Consider the following 21,298-nt stretch of genomic DNA (forward strand, 5'->3'; position numbering starts at 1 on the left):
CCATGTTTCAGACTGTGCGGGGGAGGTCGAGGACTACTCGACTTGTGGGTCATCTTTTCCCCCTCTTGCACTAACATCCCAGCTCTATGGAGGCTAATATCAAAGCTGAGGGATAGTTCACATGACAGCAAGTTACGAGCTGACTCCACCCAGACAGGAGTTAGCAGGACCCCCAAAAAAAGATAGCACCAAAAGTAGACGGCTTAACTGTCTTTCGCTTTGCTTCTGGGGACCTTGAGAGGAGGAGCATAGTTCTTCTGAGACTGGCCCCTGTCACTGGGGTTACCTCTGTGAAACCCATGCGCTCTGCCTTCTCGTCCTCCCCAATCAAAACGCGGAGGGCCGCATCTGCAGCTTCCTGCTTGCCTTGCTTCTTGCTGTGCGCGCAGACGGCTGGGAACCAGCGACCCCCAACTTTCGCTTGGTAAACGAACCTTAGGGATGAGAAGCAGGGAATAAAGACAAGTACCAGACCCCGACAGCTGCTCCAGCAAAGGGCTGGTTTTGCTCAAGGGGAGGCCAGACTGGCCAACATGTAGCCTCATCACTCCCGACAGCTCTGTTCCTAAGGCACCACTCCCCAGACTTTGAATATTCCTGAATCATAGTGTGGTTTCCGCTACATCCAGGTACCACCTGAGTATTACTTACTTAATATTTTTCTCTAAATTGACTCTTTTTCAATGTCAATACATTTTAAAAGGACACTTGTATCACTACGGTAAATGAAAAATCAGGATCACTTGCCGTACACGGAAGGTGGCTATAAATAAACAGGATAAAATCAAGTTATTAAATTCTGACGAGACACTGTGGCTGGTAAAGGCTCTAAGCCTGTCTTTATCATAAAGGAAATTTAGTAAGTATTAGAGAGGCTTTAAAGAAATACTAGCACATGTGGACTTCCTTTTTAACTTAAGCAGAAATGAGACGGGAATAACTTTCTTCCTGCTTGAATCACTGTTTCTCATGCTCTGATTTTTCAACTACCTGATTCCATTTCTTCATTCATTTCCTGATTAGCTCAAGAGGACTTAACCTGGAGAGATCTGAGAGCAAGGTTTGCCTTAGCTCCGGGAACCACACCTTTATTAGGGGTTACTTTTAGATCCCTGGGGGATTCCCCGGTGGCTCAGATGGTAAACAGTCTGCCCACAATGCGGGAGATCCGAGTTCAATCCTTGGGTCTGGAAGATCCCCTGGAGAACGAGATGGCAACCCACTTCGGGATTCTTGCCTGGAGAATCCTATGGATAGAAGAACCTGGCGGGCTACAATCCAAGGGATCGCAAAGAGTTGGACACAACTGAGCGACTACACTTTCACTTTAGATTCCTGGAGGCCTTGCAATAACTAAGGGGGAGGAGACAGGGAGGCAGGCAGTGCTGCTAGGCAGGGAGGGGAGTGGCCTGTGGTTCCCCTCCCTTCCTGGTTAGGCATCTCCACAAATACAGAGGGAAGGAAGTGATGGACCAAAGCAGCTTGGGTAGCTACCAGACAAGGTTTCAAGAATCCCAGCTTTTAACCAGATCCTAACCTGCTTTAGGGAAACCCAGGTTTTTGGATAATCTAACTGCATATAACAAAGGTTTTAGTATTAGGACTTATCAGTCAGCTCAAGGCACTGAAAGGAATGCATCTTTCTGGTCAACCACACTGAGCTTCTCACTATTTCTTGCTTGTCATAAGCATCTGAATGCCTTTGCTCCTTTCTTTGATGATGCCACCTGGTTTGTGCAAGCCAGTGGGCTAAAGCTTATGAAGGAAAAGCACAGAGGCATGAAGAGATGTTGAAGAGAGGGGATGGGGCCAAACTGTGTAGAATCTTGACCTGAGGGATCCAGGAGAATTTCATAAGTGTTCTGCATGTTTGAAAAGAAGATGAACTCTTAGGCACAAAGATACACATACATACATGTACACATACCTATATATGTACACATAAAAACAAGACTGAAGGCAAAAGGAGAAGGGGGCAGCAGAAGATGAGATGGACATGAAAGTGAGCAAACTCCAGGAGATGGTGGAGGACAGAGAAGCCTGGCATGCTGCAGTCCATGGGGCTGCAGAGTCGGACACAACTGAGTGACTGAACAACAACAATATATAGAACAAAGTTTCTTAGCTGCGCAATTAGGATCCACTACAGCTGCACTGTCCAATATGATAGCCACTGGTCACATGAGGCTGCTAACTTTAATGAAAATTCAATACAACTGATAATTTGGTTCCTCAGTACACAGCCACATTTCAAGTGCTCAGCAACCACATATGGCTAGTGGTTAGCCTTTTAGTGGAATGCTGGGGACCAAAGCCTAACTGGAATGAGTCAGTGAAGTGAAACCAATGAAGACATCCAGTATAAACAATTATATTGAGAGGTCTGGATGTGAGGGGAGCAGAGAGATGAGGTGGTATTTGGAGGGAGATGTGGGGTCAAGGGAAGGGTTTTAGCAGATGGGCACAAGCATTTATGTAGGCCGATGGGAATGATCCAACAGAGCTCTGGAGCAACTGATAACAAGAGTGTGAGAGAATGGAAGGACAGGCCGAGGGGGAGGGGATCCAGGGCACGGGATGGAAGGAGGATGCTTCCTGCACACCAGTACAGATGTCCTGTGCAGATGCACGTAGGAAGGTGGATTTGGTGATGGGAAAGTAAGGATTGTTACTGCTAATATCTACTACTGTGGGCAAGAATCCCTTAGAAGAAATGGAGTAGCCCTCATAGTCAACAAGAGAGTCCAAAATGCACTACTTGGGTGCAATCTCAAAAACGACAGAATGATTTCTGTTCATTTCCAAGGCAAACCATATCACAGTAATCCAAGTCTATGCCCCAACACCAATGCCAAAGAAGCTGAAGTGGAACGGTTCTATGAAGACCTACAAGATCTTCTAGAACTAACACCAAAAATAGATGTCCTTTTCATCATAGGGGACTGGAATGCAGAAGTAGGAAGTCAAGAGCTACCTGGAGTAACAGGCAAGTTTGGCCTCGGAGTACAAAATGAAGCAGGGCAAAGGCTAATGGAGTTTTGCCTTTGAATGCACCAGTCACAGCAAATGCCCTCTTCCAACAACACAAGAGACGACTCTACACATGGACATCACCAGATGGTCAATACTGAAATCATCTTGATTACATTCTTCGCAGCTGAAGATGGAGAAGCTGTATATGGTCAGCAAAAACAAGACCAGGAGCTGACTTGTGGCTCAGAGCACAAACTCCTTATTGCCAAATTCAGACTTAAATTGAAAAAATTAGGGAAAACCACTACGCTATTCAAGTATGACCTAAATCAAATCCCTTACGATTATACAATGGGAGTGACAAATAGATTCAAGGGATTAGATCTGATAGAGTGCCTGAAGAACTATGAACAGAGCTTTGTAGCAATGTACAGGAGGCAGTGATCAAAACCACCCCCAAGTAAAATGAAATGCAAAAAGGCAAAATGGTTGTCTGAGGAGGCCTTACAAATAGCTGAAGAAAGACAAGAAGCAAAAGGCAAAGGAGGAAAGGAAAGATATACCCATCTGAATGCAGAGTTCCAAAGAAGAGCAAGCAGAGATAAGAAAGCCTTCCCAAGTGAACAATGCAAAGAAATAGAGGAAAACAATAGAATGGGAAAGACTAGAGATCTCTTCAAGAAAATTAGAGATACCAAGGGAACATTTCATGCAAAGATGGGCACAATAAAAGATAGAAATGGTATGGACCTAACGGAAGCAGAAGATATTAAGAAGAGGCAGCAAGAATACACAGAAGAACTATACAAAAAAGATCTTAATGACCCAGATAACCACATGGTATGATCACTCACCTACAGTCAGCTGTTCTTAGAGTGCAAAGTCAAGTGGGCCTTAGGAAGCATCACTATGAACAAAGCTAGTGGAGGTGATGGAATTTCAGCTGAGCTATTTCAAATCCTAAAAGTGCTGCACTCAATATGCCAGCAAACTCAGCAGTGGCCACAGGACTGGAAAAGGTCAGTTTTCATTCCAATCCCAAAGAAGGGCAATGCCAAAGAATGTTCAAACTACTACACAACTGCACTCATTTCACATGCTAGCAAAGTAATGCACAAATCCTCCAAGCTAGGCTTCAACAGTATGTGAACTGAGAAGCTGCAGATGTTCAAGCTGGATTCAGAAAAGGCAGAAGAGCCAGAGATCAAATTGCCAACATCCGCTGGATCGAAGAAAAAGCAAGCGAAGTCCAGAAAAACATCTACTTCTGCTTCACTGACTATGCCAAAGCCTTTGACTGTGTGGATCACAACAATTTGTGGAAAATTCTTAAAGAGATGGGAATACTAGACCACCATACTTATCTACCTGCATACAGGTTTTACAGGTCAAGAAACAACAATTAGACCCAGACATGGAACAAAGGACTGGTTCAAAACTGTAATAGGAGTTAGTATGTCAAGGCTGTATATTGTCACTCTGCTTTAACTTATATGCAGAGTATATCACACAAAATTCCAGGCTGAATGAAACGCAAGCTTGAATCAAGATTGCTGGGAGATATATCAACAATCTAAGATATGCAGATTACAGCACCCTTATGGCAGAAAGCGAAGAGGAACTAAAGAGCTTCTTGATGAAGGTGAAAGAGGAGAGTGAAAAATCTGGCTTAAAACTCAACATTCAAAAAACTAAGATCATGGCATCCAGTCCCATCACTTCATGGCAAACAGATGGGAAACAGTGACAGACTTTATATTCTTGGGCTCTAAAATCAGTGCAGACAATGACTGCAGCCATGAAAATTAAAAGACACTTGCTCCTTGGAAGAAAAGCTATGTCCAACCTGGACAGCATATTAAAAAGCAGAGACATTACTTTGCCGACAAAGGTCCATCTAGTCAAAGCTATGGTTTTTTCTGTACTCATATATGGATGTGGCAGCTGGACCATAAACAAGGTTGACTGCCAAATAACTGACGCTTTCGAACTATGGTGTTGGAGAAGTCTTGAGAGTCCCATGGACTGTAAGGAGATCAAACCAGTCAATCCTAAAGGAAATCAATCCTGAATATTCATTCGAAGGACTGATGCTGAAGCCGAAGCTAAAATACTTTGGCCACCTGATGTGAAGAGCTGACTCACTGGAAAAGACCCTGATGCTGAAAAAGACTGAAAACAGGACGAGAAGGGGACGACAGAGGATAAGATGGTTGGATGGCATCACCGACTCAGTGGACATGAGCTTGAGCAAGTTCCGGGAGATGGTCAAGGACAGGGAAGCTTGGTGTGCTGCAGTCCACGGGGTCGCAAAAAGTCAGACATGACCGAGTGACTGAACAACAACAACAACAATTTCTCAATTAAGCCAGATCATCAGTTTAGAGCGAGAAAGGAGTTTTGTTGGAAATTTGAAGACAAAGGTCTGAAATGGTTTTCTTAGAGTATGAAAGAAAAGGCAGTATAAAAATATAGTGGGAAAAATGCCATGGAGAGGGCAAAAGTCAGGGTTGGGGGGGGGGGCGGGCAAGTGAATCTCCCTTACTTAAAACCCTTCAACGGCTCTCTACTGCTTGTGAGGCAGGAGGATGATATGGCTCACAAGGTTCCCTTCAGTCTCATCTGGCATCAGGCTGCCCCTGTGCTCTCTGCTCCACCCACACTGGCCTTCCGGCAGCCCTTACTAGCTCTGCAGACCTGGGGGTATTAAGGTCTCAGCTTACGCATCACTTCTCAGGGAAGCCCTCTCCTCTCTCTGTACTGAGCCAAGTCATGCCATGTAGGTTCTCATCACATCATGCAATGTGAGCTCTTTATAATCTATCATATACAAGATCTTACATTTCTTTATATGATTATTGATATCTGACTCCCGTTCTAACAGATACAATGTCCTGTATAGATATCTGTTGAATGAATAAATAAACGTAGAGAGACCAGGAGACTATTTCCTGGTTTAGGTGAGAGAAGACAATGGCTTGGCTGAGAGAGTGTTGACACTGGAGGCAGAAATAGGAGGAAGGGATATGGGGTAGAAATTGTAGGTTACAATAAACAGAGCTTCCCTGATGGCTCAGAAATGAAAGAATCTGCCTGCAATGTGGGAGACCCAGGTTCGATCACTGGGTCGGGAAAATCCCCCGGAGAAGGGAATGGCTACCCACTTCAGTATTCTTGCCTGGAGAATTCTATGTACAGAGGAGCATGGCAGGCTATAGTCCATGGCTGCAAAGAGTCGGACACAACTGAGCAACTAACACCTCCTTTTTTCCCTCTCTTCAAGGACAGTTTGGCTGAAGGAGGTGAATTGGATAGGGGAGATGGTCCCCAGGTTTTTGGCATTTTATCTAACATGGAACCCACATATTCCCTAGTAGGAATGTGCCTGAGTCACTTATCTTTTTAGCTAAAGTCGCAAATAGGATATTTTCTATGCATTTTCTAACTGCTTATTACTATATACAAGAAAAGTTCTTGACTCTTACACATCATTTTGTAGCCCCCTGCTCTCCTAAATTCTGCTTCGTCTCGGTATTTCTTCAGTTTTCTCACAAATATTCCAGGCGTACTATCCAATCATCTACAAACAGTGGTAACTTTACCTCCCCTTTCCTCTCTTTACACTTGCTTCTTTCTCTAAACTGCTTTCATTAGCTAGGAATTCCGGAATGATATTAAATACTGATGACCCTGGCAGCCACACCTTCTCCCTGACTTTAATGGGAACAGTTCTGGGTTTAACATTAAGCTGCTGGCTTTTGACTTCAGACATGTTTTTTACCATGCAAAGGATGTATTCAATAATTTCTGCTTTCTTAATCTGAATGGATGCTAAATTGTACTATATGTCTCTTCGGAACCTCAGGAGATGACCATGTGGTGTTTCTCCTTTGACCTATTAATGTGGTAAATAGTAATAATAAATATCCTGGTGTGGACTAGGCTTTGCACTGTATACAGATACCATTTTTCACCTTTTAGAATGCTTATGAGGTAGAGGAAGAGACATTCTTTATATATCGTTGGTGGAAGCATAGACTGGTATAATTTCATTGGAGGAAAATTTGGCAAAATTTACCAAAACTTAAAATGCACATATGTTATTCATTGTAGCCTTGTTATAATACCAAGTTTGGAAACAATCCAAGTATTCATTAACTGAGGCTGGTTAAATAAACCATGATAAATCCGTACACTGAAACACTATACTTTGCAGCTATACACAAAGAACACAAAGTGATATGAAAAATTGTCTAAGATACTAATTCTGTATGTAAAAAGCAAGCCAGAAATTAATGCAAATATGCATTTCTGTGTAATGAAAGGGAATATAGCTGCTTGTATTTATATGGACACTCTGGAAGGATATATAATAGTGCAAAGTTATTAATGTTGGGGGGTGTGTGTGTGTATGTATAAGTAAGAACTGGTTGAAAGTGAGAAGAAAAAGTGAGAAGTTTTTTACATTTTTATTTTTGAATAGTATTTTTTATTTTGCATAATCTATTACCTATTTAAAAGACTTAACAATGTATAAGACTGATTGCCCAGAACTTCCACTCCTGAACATTTATACCAGAGACAAGTTTCTACATGTAGACAAAGACACGCAGAGCAGGATGTTCACTGCAAGAGTGCTTTTAAGAGTAAGACCCAAACCAACCTGAATATCACTGGAAGTTGGTTAGATAAATTAGGCAAGGAGGGGCTTCAAACAGTAATAACATTCTCCTTCTTAAACTATGAGGTAGGTAGTTGAGTGTCTGTTTTAAGAGGGCCTTTCATATCTCTTGTTCAGTAAAACAATTTAAAAACTGTAAATCTATTCAATGGAGCATTTATGTGGTGGGTCTATACACACTTATTTGTAATGACCTCTGAGGCACACGGTGAAGTAGAACAGAAGATGATATATACTTATTTTAAAAAACAGAGAAAGAAAAACAGGCTAATATGTGCATGGACTCAAGAAACTGGTAATAGTATATGAGTCTGGGGAAGGAAACGAAGTCTAAACCAGAAATGAGACCTTTTCATTGCACATCTTTTCAATCAACTTGAAAGATTTTCTATGGGTGTATATATCCTTTTAAAAATTAAAACTTGTTTAAAAAATTTTAAAAGGCTCACACTTACTGGAAGAGTGGGTATCTTCTCAAGATGGCTGATCTAGTGCCTTCTCAGAGGCCCTGGGGACAGGGCTCTCTCAACATGCCCCGCCTGTCATTCACAGCTAATACACATCCTTCCTTTTCCTGGGTTACAGGCTGTCCCATCCCGTGACACAAGGCTGTAGCCAGGACTGGAACACTCACTTGGGCTCGTGAGGAGGTCCGGACTGGTCAACCAACTTGAACTCAGCAGCAAAGCCGTGGGAGCGGGCGTACTCCAACAGGCCGCCCACTGGGTTGGTGTTCAGGTATCGCACGAGCTCACTGATCCTCCTGACCTTGTTGGGCATCACTGATTCCAAGTTATCGAATGCTTCCGTGTTCGTACTTCCGGGCTGAAGGAGAATCAGCCAGAGAGGAGCCATAAACACTCAGTGGAAACTCTGAGGGGCTTACGGGCCATCCTACACTAAAAACGACCTGTATCTTGTGAGTAGAAAATGGCCCCACCTGGTCTTCAGAAGACGTCGAGCTGGTCGCCTCCCCTTGCAGGGCCTTCATGGCTTCCTCTGCAGCCATCTGCTTTGCTGCCTTCTTGCTTGGGGCGCTGGCAGTGGGGAAAGTATGGGTTCCCATTGCAACACAGTACTGGAACCTGACAGGAGATGAAAGGAGAGGATTAAACTGGTTTTGATAGAAGAGCTTTACCTAGCCTTTGTCAGGTTGTCATCCTTTACGACTTGCACACATCGCCTCTGTGCCTTGGCTCACGCAGTCACTTCTGCCTTGAAGAGCCGGTGCCTTTCACCCTCCTACTGCCCCCAGTCTCTCGCAACCCAACTGACCCCTATTCAACATTTTTAAGCATCAACCTAATTTCATCTCCTCCAGGAACCCTTCTCTCGAACATGTAAGTCTGCAGAGCCTCAGAGCAGAGAGCATCTCAGGTAGACCTAGGTCTCGCACCTCTCAGTCCCACCACCAGTAACCTTCAAGCCACGTGTCTCCCTCCTGCTCGGTCCCTAATTTGCCCTGTGAACTCCTAACCCCAGATTCTCTGCTCCACAAGCAGCAACCATACTCTCAAGGCCCCGCATTTTCCATACTGAAAACAGGAGTGACTGCTCAGTGAAATAATCTGCCATCTCGAGGAGGCAAGGAAGAAAATGTATCTCTCTCTTTTTTGAGAAAACCTCAGCAGAGATACATGATACAAGAGATGTACTTGGGGTCATGGGCAGGGCCTTCTCTGGATAGGAGACGGAATTCACAGGAGCTCCCCAACTTGTGCACACACTCAAGCAATGTAGTGACGGGGTTCTTCCCAGAAAGGAAGGATGTTGCTGAAGGGGTGGCAGTCTGGGACTCTGCGGTCTGTGGAGAAAATGAGACAAAAACAAAAACAAAACAAGAACAAAAACAGACTGAGAAAACATTGGCTGTTCTGTCACAGCAGAGGGAATGGGGATGGGAGAACTTCTTTCGGTCAACTGCATGTTTGGGGCTGGCTTTCTAAAGGAAGAGGGCTGCGGGGATTTTCTAGGCCTTGCAGATCAGTTACTTAAATGTTCTTGGTTTCATTTTGTATCTGCCAAGAGAGGAGATCGGATTCAATAAATTTTAATGCCTCTTTCAACTCTGAAATTCTGCAATTCCAGTTAGGTTGGGAGGGGGCACCAGAAGGAGAGCTGGGTATGAACAGAGGAAAGGTGGGTTGGGGAGGCGGGGGAGAGGGGACAGCGGGAAGCTGACTCTGAGACAGAGAATGGGTTGGGCAGGCCGAGATTGTTTCAAGAGGCTTAGATGATGGTCTAGGACTTCACAGATGTGGACAGTGAATGGATGTCCTCCCAGAGGACAGGACACCTACCTTCTCTGATTCCTTCTCTGAGGAATAGTGGTATGATTCTTCTGATCTTCCACTGTCCTTGGCTTTAGCTTCCTCAAGCAGAATTGTCATGGCTTTCATGGCTGCATCCTGCTTGGCCACTTTCTTGCTGCCAGCTTCAGCTGGGGGAAACTCTCGGCCATTGATGACAACTTGGAATTTAAATCTTGATGGAAAGTGATTAGATGTGTGAACACTAGTCTAGGCCATCCCTTCTGCCCTCTCCAAAGAGATCTTCACCCTGGAATTTCCTGCTACGCTAAGGGGTTTGTTGACTTGTGAAGGAGATGGAGGGCAGACCAAGGGACTCCTGTCCCTTTGCAGGTACAGCCTATTCCTAACTTTTTGGAAACAAAGCAGCCAGTGACTCTCTCTCTCCAAGCTCATTAGAGCAAACGTAGCCACAGGTGATAAACTAGCTCAAGGGAAGCCCACTATCCTTTAGCAATGAATTAAGATCAAATCTGTACAAAAAATGATGAGCTAAAATCACCATTATAGTCTTGTTAGCAACCAAAGAGCCTTTACCCTAAAGCAATGGTGGTAGACTCGGCCACCTCAAGGGTGTTCCTAAAGAAAGCCAAGGCTGCTCACAGCACAGTCTCACACTCTCCAGACACCTACGGGATCAGATGTCTGCCTCTCTGGGGAACCTGTTTTTGTCCCCAACCTACCCTCAGAGATATACCACTCTCATGGTTTCTTTTGAGTCATCCTACAGCTCTGTTTGTCTGCCGCCTGAGATGAAAGGCATATCTCCTTGTTATGCAGAGAACCAAAAAGCATTTGTTCTAGGCCCCTGGACTTAGCTTAGTCCGCTTTTGTTCAAGCTTTCAAATTGGTTCAGCTCTTTGCTCAATCTGGGATTTCATTTAGAAAAGTAGGTCAAATTTCTTATTTCCTGGGTCTTCTGAAATATTTGAACATGGCATCAATGTTTCTTACAGCTGGAGTCCAAAGAAAGGTTAACCACAAAACCCACTGCTGTGCCCCAACTCGAGAGAGGGACGAAGGGAGAAGGAAGGACGGCCATCCTAGCTCTACCCCAGACAGAAGCACACCCGTCCTGACCCTGCCAGCTCTGGATGCACCCTCTCTTCCTCACAGCTCCCCTGCAATGTCATCTCAGTGTCATTAAGACGGTCAGATAAGGAGGCAGGGTCGCCGCTGGGAGTCGTTACCCTCATCAGACAGCGGCCTACAGCTAATGTAAAGGTGAGTGGGCCTCTCTGCTGGCGTGCTCTCTAGTTGCGGTGGGTGGCCACTCAGCTTTAGTGGCCTTTGATCTCTGCTAGGCCCTGCAGCGGCTCTTCCTGGGCCCACCTGTCTTCCTCTATCTGTCTGCTGGCTTGGAAGTGCCTATGGTGCCGGGCCAGGCTAGCTGTCTGAGTGAGGTAATTTCTGACTTCACAGCTTAGGAGCAGCAGCAAGTGCTAGCCCACCCATCTGTGCGGAGGCAGCTTGTAAAATTAGAACCACCACCTTCAAGAGGCAGGCAGCCGCGCACACCCTACACGTGCATCCCTTCCCTACGGGAGCTGAGCGGGAGGCAGGAGGGGTGGGGTGGTTTGAACTCACTGCTACTTAGCAGCACAACCCACCCTTACTCCAGTGTGCAGCCAGCTGTTCATGCATCCTGTGGGGAGCTCAGCTGGTGGGGGTTAGGGGAGGAGTGGAGGAGGATGGCACACGGAAGCGGGCGGGAGGGGCATCAAGCCTTCATCACCTCTAGCCTTAGGAGGCAGGCATGACACTGCTGCATGGAAGCTAATCATCTCCAAAGAAGCTTCATTTTACCAGGAGTGCCAACCTCCCCCTTGCTCAGCCAAGACTCTGGCTGGGCCGAGGTCTATGTTCCCTGCTCAAGAGGTAGAGGAAGGGCCAGACAAGGATGACGCAGCCCACAGGTAGAAAGAAGAGGGAAAAGACAGGGGCCATCAACCGGCACTGCTCACAAGTCGGCTGAGGGTGTGTCAGGAGCAAGAGCGCCTGACCCCAACCTTAGGCACAATTCCTGGGTGGTCTCTTACCGAGGTTCATGGGGTGGTCCGCTCTGCTCTATCATGTTGAACTCACAGGTCTGACTAGCGAACTGGGCATACTCTAACAGGCCGCTGATGGGGTTCTTCAGCTGGCACTCTGTCAGTTTCTTGTAGGGTGAACACCGTGGCAAGCCATGACTGTAGAAGGAGGGCATCTCCATGATGGCGCGGAACTCACCTGGTGCGGCGTGGATACTATTCAAGTCATCGGGGATGTCATCTGTGGCCCACTGGCCGTTTTCAAAGTCAACATACCCTGTTTTGGAGGGGCCGTTGTCATAAACAGGTGGTTTCAGTTTTACTGGTTCTGCTGTGGCCTCTTGCTTGAGTTTTAACTTGACGACGGGTTCCTGCCCATTTTCCACCTTTCCTGGGGTGACTGAGCTGTTGGAGGCGTCTGACGCAGGTGAGTTGCAGGTGGGGCCCTCTGTGGTTTTTCCGGTCTCCAGGACAGCAGCAGCTTGAGTGGTTTCAGGAACACTGTCCTTGTTTCTCTTGATCTGTATCCTCTCTCGCTTCTTGTCAGTCAAATACCATATGGGAGGGGTGGTCCCCTGCCTGTAGACATCTCCCTGCCTTTCCAAGTCAATCAGCACAGCATTCACATCCCGGGCCTTAGTGAGGCCAATGTTCTTAGCCAAGTTCAGGGCAGAGGAGCTGGACACGTTGAACAGGTGGTCACAGATCTTCTCCTTGATCTCAGCCATGTCGAGAGGCTCGGGGGGCTCTTCCAAGCCACACAGGGTGCTTCTGCCTTCAGTTTCCACACTGGAGTCTGGGCTTGGAGCTCCTGGGGTTTGACTCTCTGCTCTCGTTTCTTGGCTAGGCTGGTTCTGAGCCTGAACTGGGACTGTGGCTCTCCACAAAGGGGGAAATCCTGCCTCTTGGTGTAGCTTACCCTTCTCTGCCAGAGAGTACAGGACTCGGTTGATGTCCTTCTTTGGAGCTTGGAGCTTCCGGGCCAGATCACGCGCTGTGGTGGCCTTCCCGTCCCCAAGCTCATCCAAGAGCTCTAGGGTCCTTTGTTCCTGATCCTGGCTGATGGTCAGTCCCTGGAAATGTGAGGAGAGCCTATCAACACCTCTCCATGGCCGAATGTGGCCACGTGGGAAAGGACGCTGGAACCGTCTTGGGAGTACCTGACTTCTGAGAGGCACGCCCCTGGGGACACCTCGGATCTGGAGGGGCCCACCTCTGGCAGGTGGTCCTGGAAACCTCGGCCAGAGTCCAGGGAGGAACGGTGGCAGTGATGGTGGCTGCTTTCCAAATAGGGGCACTTCTGGGAGCTGCCCCTTGAGAAACTCTATTTGCTGGAGCTGGAAACTGTCACGACAAGGTCCCCGCTCTGGCTGCTGGTGTCTGTGCCTGCTGTGCTCATAGCCTTGGGCTGGGCGGGCTTGGTATCTGTTGAGGGAATACCCCTGTAGAACAAGAACATGGAGAAGAGAGCGACTTAGGACTGCGGCAGGGAATCTGTCCCTTCTGCCTTCCTGGGGTGGGGTGGGGGCTGTATCTGATTCTTAAGCTAAGAAGCTGAGTGAGACGTGGGCTTGGGACCCAGCCAGGGTGGCCTGCACACCTCACAGGTACCACCTGTGGACCCAACAGAGGGAAGAGATGGAGGAGCAGACAGTGAGATGCACAGAGCTCCCAGGAGCATGTGGCGGTGCTGAGACTTCAGCACAGCCTCTCCAGCAACCTAGTGCATTGTCTTCCCTTCAAGAGTTTAGGGAGTTGAGAATGTATGTTTTCACTCATCCAAAAAAAAAAAAATCCTTTTACAATCAAGAAAACAAATACGTTTTACTTTAAAAACAAACGAACACAGAATAACCTACGAGTGCCAAGGGAGTTAGGAGACCGTGAGATGGCCCACCACCCAGCCCCCTTCTCTGCAATCTATCATCTGGGTGTGAAGAAACCAGCAAGTGGACTGGGTGAACTGGAGCCCCATCCTCCAGGCTGTAGCAGAGGAAGTCTCCTCACCTGGGGAAGGGCGGCAGGACCTCGGAGAATCGTCTAACTGCACTGCCATCCTGGGAGAACCAGAATTTGATTTTAGGGGAACTGGACAGTTTTTCTTAGAAAACAGGTACACTGTCCTCATCCTTCAGTATGGAGCCCAGGCTCAGAAGGCACACCGGGCACTCCTACTCAAACCACTAAGCCCACCTGGATGTGTGGAGCTGGTGGTGTCTATTCCACACCCCCTTAGCTACTTCCCAATAGCTGCTTCCGTGGCGCATCTTCAGAAGCCGGTTCTGTAGGCCACCAGATACTCCATCTTCTCTCAGAATGCCACTCGTTTACCAGAACAGCGAGCACTATGACTGTCCCCACCCACAGACCAGCGATACTACTCACCGCAATGCTACCCACAGAGCAGGACTACTCGCTGGAGGGGCTTTTGGGATCCAGAGTTGGGCTGTCAGTAAACACCTGGCTGCCTGTCCCCAGGGCTGCACATTTAGGAAACCTTCTGTTTCCTCATGCTCACATCCTCCTTGTCTGATCCTCCGCAAGGCCACAGGGACCCGCAGGCAGCTGCGTCCCTCTCTTCAATAACTTCAGCTTTCTCTTCCCCCACCCCTGCCCCCGGCCACGGTGAGGGGAGCTCAGCGCTCTCACTGGTCATGCTCACGGTACGTGGGCTGCACAGTTCCTCAGTGCCTCTCCAGCAGCTGCCACCTCCGCCTTTCAGCCACACGAGTGGCTCCTGATTCAATCTCACTGTTACTTGACCACCAAACCTGCAACCCTGAAACTCTTTTCCAGGGTCAGCAAACTTTTTCTGTTAAGGGGCGGTAGGACGGTCATCTGTAGCACTTCCTTTACAAAGCCAGGGGAGGCCTGCAGTTGGCTGTGGGTTGCAGTTTGCTGACTCCTGCTCATCTCCAATGGCAACTTCCCTGTGTTTCTACGATATCCACTCCCTCCCCTTGTGGGACCTGCTGCTCATGTGATGTCCACTCCCGCCCCCTGTAGCTGCGGGTCAGGCAAACGCCTCCTTGCTCAGCCTGCATTTCAGGGTCAGTTCCCTTCTCCACCCAAGGCCTGCTCTCCCCTTTTTCTGTTCCAAAACTTCCAAATGGTGCTGGTATTTAAGACCACATAAATTCCTCCTCTTGAATCTCTGTTTCCAGGGCTGTTTGGTGGTCAGTTCAGTACAACAAACATACGCCCACTCAATGCGGATGGAGCTCTCTTTTTATAAAATCCTCCCACAGCTTGGTGACACAGTACCAAAGATCTCTCATCTTTCTTTTTCCTTCTGTCTGTCCCTATCCTTTCTTTCGCCCCTTAGATATAATCAGTCCCCGAGGTTTTGTCTACGGCTGTCTTCTTCCTTCCCCAGGTTGATTTCACCCACTCCCCTCACCTTAACCAGTCTTTTTAAGAAACAGTGTTCAAATCTGTTATCTCCAGCTACCACCTGTGCTGAAGCTTAAGACTTGAATTTTCAAATGCTTAGACGATCTGTTCACTTAGATTCTTGACCACTACCTCAAATGACACACATTCTGAACCAAATTAATTCTCTTCCCTCTCTCAGCCCCTCCTCCTGTTGTTCTTATTACTGTTAATGGCAGCACTCTCCTCTTGGTTATTCAGGCTGGAAGCCTGAGCCATCCCTGCTGCCTGCCTACCTTAGTCCCTTGTCCCCCGCATCTCATGAGTAGTTGCAAAGCCCTATCTTGTCCACAGCCTCTCTTTTCTCTTATGCATCTTTTCCCAGTTCTAGCCCCTCATTATCTCTCGCACGGGCTGCCACTGCGCCTCATTTCCCCTCTCTCTACATGCCAATGCAACATCCCTGCTTCTCCCCCTCCTGCCACCTGATACAACTTGGGTCCTTTCCCTACACGTCTCTCTAGACGCCACCTTCTTCAGGAGACTCCTGACTCCCGCACACCCCAGCCTGTGAGTGTTTCCTCTCCTTGAACTCCTCCCACCCTGCATCTCTTACACCATGTACTTTATCTTTTATCTCAGCTACTGATTGTTTTTCTTTTTTGCTACTGATTATAGAAATAGATGTAAGGGCCTAGATCTGATAGATAGAGTGCCTGATGAACTATGGAATGAGGTTCGTGACATTGTACAGGAGACAGGGATCAAGACCATTCCCATGGAAAAGAAATGCAAAAAAGCAAAATGGCTGTCTGGAGAGGCCTTACAAATAGCTGTGAAAAGAAGAGAAGCGAAAAGCAAAGGAGAAAAGGAAAGATATAAACATCTGAATGCAGAGTTCCAAAGAATAGCAAGAAGAGATAAGAAAGCCTTCTTCAGCGATCAATGCAAAGAAATAGAGGAAAACAACAGAATGGGAAAGACTAGGGATCTCTTCAAGAAAATCAGAGATATCAAAGGAACATTTCATGCAAAGATGGGCTCGATAAAGGACAGAAACGGTATGGACCTAACAGAAGCAGAAGATATTAAGAAGAGATGGCAAGAATACACAGAAGAACTGTACAAAAAAGATCTTCACGACCCAGATAATCACGATGGTGTGATCACTCACCTAGAGCCAGACATCCTGGAATGTGAAGTCAAGTGGGCCTTAGAAAGCATCACTACGAACAAAGCTAGTGGAGGTGATGGAATTCCAGCTGAGCTATTCCAAATCCTAAAAGATGAATCTGTGAAAGTGCTGCACTCAATATGCCAGCAAATTTGGAAAACTCAGCAGTGGCCACAGGACTGGAAAAGGTCAGTTTTCATTCCAATCCCAAAGAAAGGCAATGCCAAAGAATGCTCAAACTACCGCACAATTGCACTCATCTCACACGCTAATAAAGTAATGCTCAAAATTCTCCAAGCCAGGCTTCAGCAATATGTGAACCGTGAACTTCATGATGTTCAAGCTGGTTTTAGAAAAGGCAGAGGAACCAGAGATCACATTGCCAACATCCTCTGGATCATGGAAAAAGCAAGAGAGTTCCAGAAAAACATCTATTTCTGCTTTACTGACTATGCCAAAGCCTTTGACTGTGTGCATCACAATAAACTGTGGAAAATTCTTCAAGAGATGGGAATACCAGAACACCTGATCTGCCTCTTGAGAAATTTGTATGCAGGTCAGGAAGCAACAGTTAGAACTGGATATGTAACAACAGACTGGTTCCAAATAGGAAAAGGAGTTTGTCAAGGCTGTATATTGTCACCCTGCTTATTTAACTTATATGCAGAGGACATCATGAGAAATGCTGGACTGGAAGAAACACAAGCTGGAATCAAGATTGCTGGGAGAAATATCAATAACCTCAGATATGCAGATGACACCACCCTTATGGCAGAAAGTGAAGAGGAACTCAAAAGCCTCTTGATGAAAGTGAAAGTGGAGAGTGAAAAAGCTGGCTTAAAGCTCAACATTCAGAAAACGAAGATCATGGCATCTGGTCCCATCACTTCATGGGAAATAGATGGGGAAACAGTGTCAGACTTTATTTTTCTGGGCTCCAAAATCACTGCAGATGGTGACTGTAGCCATGAAATTAAAAGATGCTTACTCTTTGGAAGGAAAGTTATGACCAACCTAGATAGCATATTCAAAAGCAGAGACATTACTTTGCCAACAAAGGTCCGTCTAGTCAAGGCTATGGTTTTTCCAGTGGTCATGTATGGATGTGAGAGTTGGACTGTGAAGAAGGCTGAGTGCCGAAGAATTGATGCTTTTGAACTGTGGTGTTGGAGAAGACTCTTGAGAGTCCCTTGGACTGCAAGGAGATCCAACCAGTCCATTCTGAAGGAGATCCGCCCTGGCATTTCTTTGGAAGGAATGATGCTAAAGCTGAAACTCCAGTACTTTGGCCACCTCACGTGAAGAGTTGACTCACTGGAAAAGACTCTGATGCTGGGAGGGATTGGGGGCAGGAGGAGAAGGGGACGACAGAGGATGAGATGACTGGATGGCATCACTGACTCACTGGATGTGAGTCTGGGTGAACTCCGGGAGTTAGTGATGGACAGGGAGGCCTAGCGTGCTGCAATTCATGGGGTCGCAAAGAGTCGGACATGACTGAGCGACTGATCTGATCTGATTTTCTTAATGGCACATACAGTCACATACGGATTGTAGCGTATCTCAAAGGTGATTAATAATATTGGGTGCCCTAGAAATTACACTAACGTCTCTACTCTCAATGGTCTCCATGTAGTGCGTGGGGGAGACTGCAGTCAACTTCAGAGAAAGCCTCTGGGGTACAAGGACTACACTTCAGTTATAGTAGCCGGCACAAAGCTGATCCTGAGCCAACATCTGCATGAACAAGCCATCGCTGGTTATGCAACTCTTCACCTCATCACTGCTTTTCTTGCTCCTCTTGCTGCACACCCCCCCCAGGGCTGAGGTATTTGTGAGTACAGTGAGTGCTCGGTTCACAGGACTCAATTATGGGGACTTCAGGGGATTTCTGATTAGCTCTTTGAGTGACCTTGGTGAAAGAACTTTGTTTCAAAGTGGCTGAAGTCAGTTTCTAGCTCAATGCTTTCTAGATTTAAACTGCTGCTTCTTGGCCAAAATTTGTAAAATATTCGAATGTCTATTTAAAAAAGAGTAGAACAAATCATGACACATTCAGGCTATGGAACCGTACTCACAGTTTTCTAAAAAATGTGTTATCTACTTAGGAATGATATAATGTTAAATTAACAAAGAAAGCAAGCTGCAGACAAATATGTATGCTATAATGCCTTTTTTCATAAACAAAAGGGAAAAAAAACCATGAATGTGTATGCATGATAGAAAGAACACAGAGAAAAGAGACAAGGAAGGGAAACACAAATTTGTTAACAACAGTTATTTTAGAGAAAAATTAGAGGGAGATTATTAATTTTTCCTTTATACCCCCTAAAATTTCCTAAAAGCCAAACCATCACTTGAGAACAGCCCCGTGGAGAGTTACTGAGTGGGACTGAGAGCAAGAAAGGAGGAAACCAACGCACACGGTGATCATTCTTAAATCCTTCAACATCCCCCTTCACCCAACTTCATGCCTATGTATATATGAACTATGTGACAAGTCACTTATGCCTTTCAAAGTCTCCCTTTAATCTATTCTCCCATATTTAAGGTTAAGAGAGAAGCCCCACCTTTACCACATGGGCTCCACAGGGTAATATATTGGTTTGCATAAAAAAATGCTTTTCCCACAAGTCAAGTGTCCCTAATTCTTTTAAAGAAGGGAAAAAAAATACACGTATACATACATGTATGTACACGCACACACACATATACACACATGTACACACACTTTACATGTATTTAAAATTAAGGTATATTTATATACAGTAAAATGTACCCATTTTGGTGTATAATTCTGAATTTTGGGAGAAGGCAATGGCACCCCACTCCAGCACTCTTGCCTGGAGAATCCCATGGATGGAGGAGCCTGGTAGGCTGCAGTCCATGGGGTCGCTAAGAGTTGGACACGACTGAGCGACTTCACTTTCATTTTTCACTTTCATGCATTGGAGAAGGAAATGGCAACCCACTCCAGTGTTCTTGCCTGGAGAATCCCAGGGACGGGGGAGCCTGGTGGGCTGCTGTCTATGGGGTCGCACAGAGTTGGACATGACTGAAGCGACTTAGCACTCTGAGTTTTGACCATACAGAGTCAAAGCACACATAGCCCTCTTAACTACCACTGAGATCAAGATACAGAACATTTCCCTTTCCCCAAAACGTTTTTTACGCACTTTGTAAACAGCTTCTTTCTCCACACACAGCTCCTGTTGGCGACTGGTCTGCCTTCTGTCCCTGTAGGTTTTCTTCCAGAATGTCATCTAAATGGACTCGTATGCAGTGTTTTAAGTCCAGCTTCTTTTGCTCAGCATCATGGATCTGAGATTTGTCCATGTTGTTGCATACAGCAGTATTTCCTGCCCTTTGCGGCTGAGCAGTTTTCCAGTATATGGATGTATCCCAGTTTGTTTAATCACCCGTTGAAAGACACTAGGGTTTCCCAGGTTTTAGAGATAATGAGTCAAGCCACTATAAACTTTCTCTTACAGGTTAAGGAGGAGACGCTCAAAGTCAAGCAGGCTGTCCAAGGTGGGGGCGCGGGGGTAGGTGGCTAAAGGCAGGACTGAGCCGCCATGGGGTCCTAGCAGAAAAGCAGAGGGGGGCTGTCTTGACCTGGGCTCAGGCCTTGGTTCTCTGGGGGAGGAGGTGCATTTCCCTCACAAATCCTCTTCCTCATCTTCCCAACACAGAGTTAATAAGCATGACACAAATTTCTGAATTCCTAGAATAGCAATTTTGCTTGGCAAGAAAACACAAGCTCTCACACAATAAGCATATGTCAAGCAGGAAAACAGGGACGTGGGGGCAGGGGGGAGGGGCGGGAAGGAGGATAAGATGAGCCCAGGCCAGCAGGTTGCAGGCGCGCCGGCTCTGGGCCCTGACCCCAGGGGCTTACCTGTCTTGGGTCCATGGCGCGCCCCAGGCATGTTCCGGTGCCCGCCCGCAGCCAGCAGCGCGACCCTCCGCAGCTGGACCTTTGCCAGGGCAGGCCGTGGGCCTCCCAGACGCAGGGGGCGCCTCCGGAGTCGACTCAAGCCCCGGGAGCAGGGAGCCGGGAGCTTCAAGCTGGGAGCAGGGCTGGGAAATGGCTCCGGTTCAATTTCACTTTCGTTTCTTCAAACGGACCTCCCTCTTTGGAAAGTTTGGCCGAGGGGCGGGGCTTGCGCAAAGGAGCCCGAGAAAGTCTGGTTTCGCTCCGATTACAAGTTTAATCCTTTCCTTGCATGAGAACTGGGCAAGATACGCTTTCTTTAGAAAAACAGCTATAAAATACTGAGCTCATAAATCCCTCATGGCTGTCTCAGGAATACACGGGATAAAGCAAACTGAGAACAAAGCCCCCCTGCGAAACCTAGCACTGGAGAAAAGAGTCTGGGGCTCTGTTTTCTTACTCCCAGATCCTCTCTAAGGTGACCACGTGTCTCTAAAGTGGAAGGGGGGCCCAAAGCTCTTCAAGTGACCAACTCTCCTCACTGAACTATTTACCCATACTCGAGCATATTAACTGATGTTGTTGCAGTTAAAAAAACGGAAAAGGTCTTTTTCCCCTTGCCCTGAGTTTCTTTTTTTAACTGTTTCTGATCTGTAGTCAATAACCAAGACTAACCTGATTTGTAAATTAAATCCTGTGCCTCAGACCTTGCAGGAGCTACCTTCTGCATCTGTTATCTTTTAACTCTGTGCTAATCACATCCTGTGCTTGGTGCTCACCTTTCTAGCACTCTTTGCAGACCACTCCTTGTAGTTCTTCACTTTT

At 46.6% G+C, this 21,298-nt stretch overlaps 1 protein-coding gene across 31 annotated transcripts in view; it reads right to left on the reverse strand.

Annotated features, from left to right (window-relative positions):
* The window catches only part of ADAR (adenosine deaminase RNA specific), a 52,466-nt gene that overhangs the window by 7,949 nt on the left and 23,219 nt on the right, over nt 1-21,298 (reverse strand). For 5 of the 31 annotated variants that reach the window (XM_086392961.1, XM_086392986.1, XM_086392979.1 and 2 more), the window contains 6 exons: nt 12,003-13,435; nt 9,955-10,138; nt 9,310-9,458; nt 8,595-8,739; nt 8,289-8,479; nt 209-434 (listed from right to left, as the gene is read on the reverse strand). In XM_086392961.1, coding sequence (XP_086249087.1) covers nt 209-434; nt 8,289-8,479; nt 8,595-8,739; nt 9,310-9,458; nt 9,955-10,138; nt 12,003-13,435 — 2,328 coding nt within the window. Of the gene's footprint in view, nt 1-208; nt 435-8,288; nt 8,480-8,594; nt 8,740-9,309; nt 9,459-9,954; nt 10,139-12,002; nt 13,436-14,000; nt 14,051-19,715; nt 20,773-21,298 lie in introns of those variants that run through there. The other 26 variants (XM_086392970.1, XM_086392972.1, XM_086392971.1 and 23 more) reach the window with 19 other exon arrangements.

The sequence above is a fragment of the Bos grunniens genome, chromosome 3 (genome assembly GCF_055505025.1).
Source record: "Bos grunniens cultivar Pamir isolate PY7600 chromosome 3, Bosgru_T2T1.0, whole genome shotgun sequence".
Lineage (NCBI taxonomy): Eukaryota > Metazoa > Chordata > Mammalia > Artiodactyla > Bovidae > Bos > Bos grunniens.